General features: G+C 62.0%; 1 protein-coding gene across 5 annotated transcripts; it reads left to right on the top strand.

The window, feature by feature from the left end:
* The first annotated feature begins 2,049 nt into the window (after positions 1–2,049).
* SLC25A39 (solute carrier family 25 member 39) lies at positions 2,050–8,986 on the top strand. 5 transcript variants are annotated; one of them, XM_048319916.1, is made up of 12 exons: positions 2,050–2,129; positions 5,053–5,161; positions 5,236–5,295; positions 5,884–5,928; positions 6,583–6,692; positions 6,817–6,884; positions 7,002–7,126; positions 7,287–7,460; positions 7,557–7,666; positions 7,817–7,898; positions 7,979–8,059; positions 8,131–8,986. In XM_048319916.1, exons 2-12 carry the CDS (start codon positions 5,065–5,067, stop codon positions 8,247–8,249), a joined length of 1,071 nt encoding a protein of 356 aa, XP_048175873.1. In that variant the 5' UTR covers positions 2,050–2,129; positions 5,053–5,064; the 3' UTR covers positions 8,250–8,986. The 5 variants fall into 5 exon arrangements, with proteins under 5 accessions (XP_048175873.1, XP_048175890.1, XP_048175900.1 ...); XM_048319933.1 differs by having other exon boundaries at positions 2,102–2,186; XM_048319943.1 differs by lacking the exon at positions 2,050–2,129 and adding an exon at positions 2,767–2,893.
* Positions 8,987–9,101: the final 115 nt, after the last annotated feature.

Genomic DNA, 9,101 nt, shown 5'->3' with positions numbered 1-9,101 from the left:
CTTTCGCAGCCGTGCCGTGTCACGGCAGGACAGACCCGGGCAGGGCTCACGCAAACTGTCCCTGCCGCCGGACTCTGCGGCTCAGGAGGTGATTACAGCTCGGCCGGCTCCTTCCCCACAAACCAGACACATATTTCAGCTTGGACACGGTTCTCTCCAACTGAAGTAACTTAACAGTTCATTTTCACAGTAATCAGAGCGCGGTGCACCCTCCTCACCCTGCCAAGGCCAGCAGGACTGCAAGGATGTGAATTGGGGACAGAAACATTCCTGGTGTTTGGACAGCGCAGGCGGCCAGAGGGCTGTGACTCAGCACAAAGAGCCAGCCAGGTCCTCAGCAGTGCTGAGCTCGGGTTAAACAAACTCACCACTTTCACCCTGGCCTCTTTAGCAAATGGAGAGACCCAAAAAATCGAGGCCAAGGCACTTAAAGCATTTTTCACAGGTTCCTCTTGCCCCCACCCCACCTGAAAAAGGATTATTCCTGTTTCTTTTCAGCTGTGTGAAAGCCACGCAGAGACCAACACCTAAACCAGACAGTACAAGACCCAATACCCCTAAGGAGAGATATATTTTTAATTAATCATTATTCCATTTCTAAATTACCAGCTGCAGGAGGCTTTCAGATCATTTAAAGCCCGTGTCTCTAAGAGGCAGAGCTGACTCATCAGGGAGGCTCAGGATGCATTCACTTACAGGACCTTGTGGGAATTACTGGGCTCCTGGGCTCACATCACTTAAAGCCAAGATTCCCTTGGACCTGGTGTCATGGAAGGGCAGTTCCTGGCATTAGCTTCCCCCTTCACTGACAATTCTCAGAGATGCCAGCAGCCAGGAGGGACTTTATTCCTGGAGGAGAGCAGCCACCAGAGCTCTGCCAGCTCTGCAAAGGGACAGGGAACATCTCTGTGGGTGAAACAGGCTCCATCCCAAACACCCCTGGGACTGCAGATTCCAAGCCCTGAACCGCTCCTGTTCAACAGGCAGAGGCTGCTCTGGCACCGGTGCATCACCTGTCCTTGAGTACTCCGTCTTTCCCACAGGATGGCACTCACAGGGGAGCAAAGAGGGTTGTGGGCACCAGCACAGGATTTATCCTCGAGTTCGTCAGGGCAAGAGTTCAGCCAGCTCTGAGGCAGGGATTGCATCATGCAGTACCACAACAGGTCCTGCAGTGATGTTGTCACACAAGCAAAGTCACCAGGAATCCCTGGCCTGTGGGAGTTTCCTGAAGGACACACCAGCTGGAGCTGTCATCTCATCCCAGTTCTGCCCCCCCAGTCCTGTTAGCTGCGGGGGCTGTTGGGGCCAGGTCAGAGCCCGCAGTGCCGGGGGTCTGTGCTGGTTTCGCAGGGGCTTCGGGAGCCATCTGCTGTTATCAGCCCAGATTACAGTGAGGGGCTGAAGGGCACCAGGAGGCCTCTGCTCCCTGCCACCGGCACACGGACGAGCTTGAACCATCTTCCCACAATCACTGAGGTTGGAAAAGACCTCCAAGATTATTGAGTTCAACCTGTGACTGATCCCCACCTCGTCAACCAGACCAGACCACTGGGTGCCACACCGAGTCATTCCTTGGACGCCTCCAGGGCAGCCCCTTCCAATGTCTAACCACCCTTTCTGTGAAGAAACTCCTCCTGAGAAAATCTCCAGATTCAGCTACCAGCAGAAATAAGAGCCCCTCAGGGAGATCACCACCTCACCCAGAAGGACTCGGGGTTCTCCATAGGAAACACGGTGCTTTCAATACATGGAAATACTCAACTTGAGGGTCTGCACTGAGCAGAGATGGGATTCCAGCCCCCCAGACCCGTCCTGACATTAATCCCAACTCTCACAGGCCCAGGTTGAAGCGGCAGGGCAGGCTCTCGCCCCCCTGCTCGGAGGGCCCAGCGGAGCTGCTGGGAGCGTGGCAGAGCACGGGGAGATGCTGGGTGCTCAAAGTGCTGGCACTTTGGGAACTGAGGGGCTTTGTTCCTCTGCAGGCAGCAGTGGCACTGGGCCTGGCATGGCACCGTGCCCGTGTCCCAGCCTGCCGCTCACCCCAGCACAACGAGTGTGTGACCCACACCAGCGTGTGCAACCCCGGTGGGCTCAGGGTGGTGAGAGCGAGCCCATCCTTCAGCACGGTGAGTGTGCAAGGCACGTACAAGCTGCGTACACAGCGTGCACCAGGTGTTTACAAGGTATCGACTGGGTGTTTGTGTTCCAGGCATTTCTGTACCGGCTGTTTGTGTACGGTGTGTCTGTGTTCCAGGTGTTTGTGTTCCAGGTGTTTGTGTTCCAGGTGTTTCTGTTCCGGGTGTTTCTTTTCCAGGTGTTTGTGTACCGGCTGTTTGTGTACGGTGTGTCTGTGTTCCAGGTGTTTGTGTTCCAGGTGTTTGTGTTCCGGGTGTTTCTGTTCCAGGTGTTTGTGTACGGTGTGTTTCTGTTCCAGGTGTTTCTGTTCCGGGTGTTTCTGTTCCAGGTGTTTGTGTACGGTGTGTCTGTGTTCCGGGTGTTTCTGTTCCAGGTGTTTGTGTACGGTGTGTCTGTGTTCCAGGTGTTTCTGCTCGGGTGTTTCTGTTCCGGGTGTTTCTGTTCCAGGTGTTTCTGTTCGGGTGTTTCTGTTCGGGTGTTTCCGTACTGCCCGTTCGCGTTCCGAGTGTCCGCGCTCGGGGCGCGCGCCCGTCCCGCCCCAGCGCGCGGGTGCCGCGGCCCCCCCCGGGCCGGCAGGGGGCGCAGGGGCGCGCGGGGCGCAGGGCGCGTGCGCGGTGCGGGCGGAAGTGCGGCGCGGGGCGGGCGCGCGGCGGAGGGCGCGGGGCGCCCATGGGGCTCCTTAAAGGCGCCGCCGCCGCCGCTGTGCCGCCTCCCGGTCCCGGAGGGATGCGCCAAGCCTGGCTGGAATGAGCAGGTGGGGCGGAACCCCCGGCACTTCCCCCGACACCCCGTCTCCCACGTCATCCCCCTCGTGGTCCGGCACGCGTGACCGCTGCCTCAGTTTCCCCCGGTGTCGGGGGTCGTGCGGCTGTGGTGGGCGTGGAGGCGGCCGCGGGGACCCCCTGGCTCCCCTCCCGGGGAGGGGGCGGACCCCGAGATTGCCGGGGCTGCAGATCCTGAGAGAGGGGGGTGTAGGGTCAGGGGAGGGGGCTGCAAACACCGGTGGAGGAGAGACAGCCCTGGGCTGGGGGCTCCGAGCTCTGGAGGGGGTGGGCAAACCCCTCGGGGGACTGCAGGCTCCAGGTAGGGGTGCAGAAACCGGGTAGGGGTTCAGGCTCCAGGATGGGGGGGCTGCCCCGCCGGGGGGATTCCCCAGGGCAGAGGGCCGGGCTGGGGAACGCACCAGCACTGTCCCCGCTCCTGGGGAGAGCGGTTTGTGCCCCAGCAGGATGAGATCCCCGTGCTGTCTGGACACCCCCTGGGAGAGATGATGGGGACCCAGCTTCACATCCCCGAGGCTGGAGCAGCCCAGGCTCTAGGAAGTGCCGGGGATCTGCCGGCAGGATTTCTCTCTGGCTCAGGGCTGGAGACAGCTGGGCCCTTCCAGTCCGGGAAGAAACCCTCGAGCTTCCCCGCAGCCCCCCGTCCCGGGGAATTTTTTGCATTGGTCATCTTAACTCGTGTTTGTTTTTCCCCTTTTTTGTCCCAATCATCACCGTGCCATACCCAGCACCACTGACACTCCAGGTGGAGCAGGGGCTCTGGGTTTAGGGACTTATTTTATCCTGCATGGAAAAGGGATCAGCTCCCAGCTGAGAAGGGAGCTTGGATACAAACAGGAAGCCCTGGAGGAGCCCCGCTCCCGCAACACCAGCAGAGGGGCTGTGCTGGGGCATGTCACGTATAAGTAGTGAGTTTATCTGATGCGGCAGAGCTGGGAGCAAGAGATTTCCCCTGGCTTGCGTCAGGCTGAGCAGAAGGGCTGGGTCAGAGGGAACGATCCGGAGCCAGCGCTCTGCCCTGCCCAGTTTTGCGATGGCTGTGGGGTCAGTGGGGCACGTGCCATGCTGCCCTCCCCTGATGGGCACACTGGGGCCTGTGCCCACAGAGAGCCCAGATCCTGTGGGACTGGAGTGTGTGGGTTCAGGACAGGCCCAGCTGCTGGTGGGGCTGGCACGTGTGCAGTGCTGGGATAGGTCCAGCTCGCCCAGTGGGGCTGGCACGTGTGCCAGGACAGACCCAGCTCCCGGTGGGGCTGGCACATGCGACTTCAGGATAGACCTGTCCCAACTTGCAGCCTTGGGCACCCAACAATTCCAGAGCCTGTGAAGCAGAGATTTATGACTTGTCTGACCTTGCAAATTGCTGAGTCAGATGGTGAAGGTTTTTTGCTGCATTCCCAGGCTTTAAAGAACCCTGTGGGGTCCCAAAGCCTGGAAACCCTCCTGCTACAGCCCCATCCCAGCATGAGAATCATCCCCAGGCTGCAGTGAGAGGGAGCAGCTGGTGCTGAATGTGCTGAGGGTCCTTCTCCCTGGAAAGGGTGTGATATCCCCTGCTTCCCGAGGGCAGCACACCAGTCCTGGAGGCTGCAGCCTTGCCAAGCCCCAGTGGGATCAGGCAGAAGATTTGGGATGCCTAAACCCTTTTTGGGGTGCTTGTTGCAAGCTCACAAGGGGGATCTCCCCTCCCTGGTGTCCTGCCGTGGCGGCACTGGGCTCTGCTGCCATCCCAGCCGGGGCTGGGGGGGGCTGTCACAGCGTGGCTGGTCTTTGGACTTTGTTCCTTCCTGCCCTTAATTTTCCAAGTGCAGGGAGGGGACAATCCTCCTTCCCCAAGGACGTGGAAGGCTGGACTGTCTCCACCTCTCCAGCCAGGCTGGGCTTGCTGCCAGTGTGGGGCCAGAGGGTGTTATCAGGGCTGGGCCAGCCCTGGGAGCCAGTCCCTGTCACCCCCCCCAGGGCACCCTGATTGTGGGGGCCCCTCGCCTGCCGTGTTGCACAGCGATAGCACAGCGGGCGTGGGACACCTGTCCTTGTACTGCTGGAGTGGGGATGCCGGGGGGGCTCCCTGGGGGCCTCATCCCCGGACAGGGACCCCCCAGCCTCGAGCATCCCCCGCCGTGCGTTGCAGGGGGACAGTGCCATGGCCGAGAAGGTGTCACCGAGCCTCGGTGGGGGCATCACGCCACTGCAGCAGATGCTGGCCTCAGGGACGGGTGCCATCCTCACCTCCCTCTTTGGTGAGCACCAGGGTGGGCGCCAGGGTGGGGGGCTGGCACAGGGGTGTCATGGCTAAAGGATGGTGTCTTTTCAGTGACGCCGCTGGACGTGGTGAAGATCCGGCTGCAGGCCCAGAAGACGCCGTTCTCCAAAGGTAGCCGTGCTTGGGGCAGGGCGGAGGGCTGCAGCCAGCCCCCGAGGCGAGCAGCCCGCGGGGATGTCTCAGCTGGCAGAGCTGGTGGCAGGGATGTCTCGGCTCTGCAGCGTGGGGCCATCGTGAGGTGGCAGGTTACCGTGGGCCCCTTGTCCTCGGGCTCCGGGGCCCTGCCGGGGGAGCTGGGCTCGTGCTTGGCTCTGTCCTTCTTCCTCTGCAGCCCGGTGCCAAGGGGGTCAGCGCTGTGCCTGGTAGCCCCCCAGCCCTCCAGGCAGCGGGGCTGAGGCTCAGCCTGCTGCAGCTGCTGGCTGTTCCCCCCCTGCCTTTGTTCCAGTCTCCATGCTGCTCCCCATGGGCTCTCCCCCTTCTTGTGGGCTCAGTGGGCTGGGGCTGGCCCCAAGGGACTGGTTTGGTGACAATAGGAACTGCTTGGGAAATGGCTGTGGGGGCATGCAGCCCCCTCACCCACAGAGCTCTCCCACTGCCTGGCTCGGAGCTGTAGCACGCACGTGTGCCCCAGCCCCAGGTGGTGGCACGTCCCCGTGTGGTTGCTCAGTGTGTCCCAGTGTGTCCCATTGTGTGTTTCAGCGTTGCCAGCGCAGTCAGTGCCCTGGGGCGCTCAGCCGGCCACATGTGAGTACGCGGGGAGCTCCTGCTGCCAGTGGCTTTGCTTTCCCAAGCCTTCATCATGGTTTGCTTTTCCGCTGGTGGTGGCTTGGGCTCCTCTGGCTGTGGGGACATCCCTGCGGTGTGGGGGCTGGCATTGTCCCCAGCCCAGGCTGCCCCTGCAGCCCTGCTTTGGGGCTGGCTGTGCCACATCTGTGGGGATCTGTTGTGCAGCAGGCCTGGCTGTCTGTGGTCCCCCTGTCTTGTCACTCTGTCCTGCTGCTATGTCAAAGTCCCCTTGGATTTGCACTGTCCGGTGTCCCTGTGCCTGGCTTGAGAGCACAGTGGAGGGGCCAATGCTGATGTCCCCACTGTGCCAGGGCAGCAGAGGCAAGACCAAGTGAGGCATAAACCCTCTCCCACTGCTGGCAGTGGGTCCTGCTGTGTCCCCATCCCTGCCATGGAGCTGTGTGTCCCGCACCCCATGGTTCTGGCCGTGGTCAGACCCGTGCTGGAGGGTTGTTCCTCTCCTGGCCGTGGTCTCAGACAGGTCCCCACTGGGCTCAAGCACTACGGGTTTGGCTCCTTCTTGGAAGAGCTGATGGCTTTGGGATCAGATGTGCGGGGCATGGGCAGAGGGGAGGGGTCTCCTGTGTAATGGTGATGCCGTTGTTTCCTCAGGGAAGTGTTTCCTCTACTGCAATGGGCTCATGGACCACCTGTATGTCTGCCAGAATGGCAACGGCTGCACCGCCTGGTACAAGGCCCCCACCCACTTCACTGGCACACTGGTAGGAGCTCCAGGCATGGGCAGGGGTCTCCCCATCCCAGAGGGGTGTCAGGGTGTTTTCTGGGGGGTTGTTTGTCTGTCTCCTGCCTGTAACTCCTGTCCCTGGTGCTCCACTCGCTCCCCAGGACGCCTTTGTGAAGATCACACGCTATGAGGGCATCAGGTCTCTGTGGAGCGGCTTGCCCCCCACCCTGTGAGTTTGGGGATTCTGGTTGCTGCCACCTGCCCAGGCACACAGACATCGGTCCCAAGCCCCCTACCAGCCCCCAGGGAGGACATGTGCCCCTCACACCCCTTCTCCTCCTCGCAGGGTCATGGCTGTGCCAGCCACTGTCATTTACTTCACCACCTACGACCAGCTCCGGGACTACCTGCAAGCCCGGACAGGGAGCCGGAGCCACTACATCCCCTTGCTGGCCGGGGCCCTCGCCAGGCGTGAGTACCCCTCCTCTCTGGGGTCCCCCCGTGCCCACCCTGTGTCCTGGCAGCAGAGCGTGGCAGGTCTCAGTGCCTGGCTCTCCCAGCATGACGCTGATGGCTCTGGGACAGCCGCTGGAGCGGATGGAGCTCATTCCCTGTGTCCCTTCTGTTGCAGTGGGTGCTGTGACAGTCATCAGCCCCCTGGAGCTGATCCGCACCAAGATGCAGTCCCGGCAGCTCAGCTACCGTGAGCTGCGGGTCTGCATCCAGTCAGCAGTGGCCCAGGACGGCTGGCTGTCCCTCTGGAGAGGCTGGGGACCCACCGTGCTGCGGGATGTCCCCTTCTCGGGTACGGCTGGGGGGGCCCAGGGCAGCCCTGCGCTGGTGTGGGGGGTTGGCATGTCCAGGGTGCCCAGTGATAGCACTGGTGTCTCCTCTCCCCCAGCTCTGTACTGGTTTAACTACGAGCTGGTGAGGACGTGGCTCTGCAGGCATGCCTGGCTGGACGAGGCCACGTTCATGGTCAGCTTCCTATCCGGGGCCATCTCTGGCGCGGTGAGTTTGGGACGCTGGGGCTCCCTTGCAGGGCTTGGCCCCTGTGGGAGGGAGGGAGGAATGGGACTGGGATGGTGCTGGGAGGTGACAACAGCTGGCACTGGGCAGGAACGCCAGGTCCTGGCTCACTGTCCAGTGTCAACCCCACAGGTGGCCGCAGTGCTGACACTGCCCTTCGATGTGGTCAAAACCCAGCGGCAGATCGAGCTGGGAGACAGTGAGGTGCACCCAGGTGAGGGGCCAGGCTCCAGGCAGCTGCCAGGACTCCCTGTGGGTGTCCCCCAATCCTCACCCGCTCCCCTCTCCCCCCAGTCGCAGCCTCCAAGCCTTCCTCCACCTGGCTGCTCATGCAGCGGATCCGCGCTGAGTCTGGCACCCGGGGGCTGTTTGCAGGTGAGGATGTGCCCAGGCCCCTTGCTGGGGTTCCGGGTGTCACCGCAGGGCTCACGGCACTGTCCTTGCAGGGTTCCTGCCCCGCGTCATCAAGGTGGCACCTGCCTGCGCCATCATGATCAGCACCTATGAATTTGGCAAGAGCTTCTTCCAGAAGCTGAACCAGGAGCGGCGGCTGCGGGGATTGTGAGCGGGCCTGGGGCAGGGCTGGATGTGGCTGTGCCCGGGGGGCGGTGCCAGCCCTGCTCCATCCAGGTGTCCCGGGAGCAGGATCCGCACTCGGCTGTGCAGAGCCCAAGTGCCTTCGTTCCCGCTCTGCCTCCCGCTGCCCGCACATGGAGCCAGGGCCAGCCCGGCCCCACTCCCCATCCAGCCACTCTGGGGGACATCTGTGCCTGCTGCTGTGGCACTGGAGGGATATGGAGCCCCCCACACTCATTCCTTGGGGCTGGACAGATGCTGCTGCTGGATTCATGGACACTGGCAAGGATGGGGTGTCCCAGGAGACCTGGCCTGGCAGGAGATGGAGCTGGGACTCTGGTGAGGACCAAACCCCAGATCTCGGGGGCTTCTCTGCCTGCCCAGGCCCCCCAGCCCTTCTCTGCCTGGGGATCTGCCCCTCCTGACCATCACTCATGCACAGCCTGGCCTTGCTGGCTCTGCATGGCTTGGGGACACGTCGGGACCCTCTCCCTGCCTCTGGACTTCTCCTCCCACTCGGGATGTCCCCATCCCCTGTCAGACCCTGGGTTGGACAGACCCTGTGTGGTCACAGACCTCACTGCTGCTCCGGGGGGCCATTGTGGCACCCCTGCCCCATCCTTTCACTGCAAAGGCCTGCCCCAGCTCTGTGGGCACTGCCCCCCTTACCCCGGGACTCGTGGGGGGAACTTCTCCTATTTTCTTAAATAAAATCATTGTCTCTTAGTGGAAGGATTTCTCTCTGTGTGCTGGGGGGCTGTAGAGGCATCCATGGGGTGACGGCCACAGCCCTGTTGTGTGGGCATGGTACTGTCCCCCACAGGGTCCCTGCTGGGCGTTT

This window comes from Corvus hawaiiensis, chromosome 1 (assembly GCF_020740725.1).
Source record: "Corvus hawaiiensis isolate bCorHaw1 chromosome 1, bCorHaw1.pri.cur, whole genome shotgun sequence".
Taxonomy (NCBI): Eukaryota; Metazoa; Chordata; class Aves; order Passeriformes; family Corvidae; genus Corvus; species Corvus hawaiiensis.
Note: the sequence above shows the minus strand (reverse complement) of the source record. Positions and strands in the feature narration are given on the sequence as shown.

Coding starts and splice junctions, on each gene's coding strand:
- SLC25A39 (XM_048319916.1), top strand. CDS start 5,065: ATGGCCGAGAAGGTGTCACCGAGCCTCGGTGGGGGCATCACGCCACTG. Junction 6,885..7,001: donor AGCGGCTTGCCCCCCACCCT/GTGAGTTTGGGG, acceptor TCCTCCTCGCAG/GGTCATGGCTGTGCCAGCCA. Junction 7,899..7,978: donor AGACAGTGAGGTGCACCCAG/GTGAGGGGCCAG, acceptor CTCTCCCCCCAG/TCGCAGCCTCCAAGCCTTCC.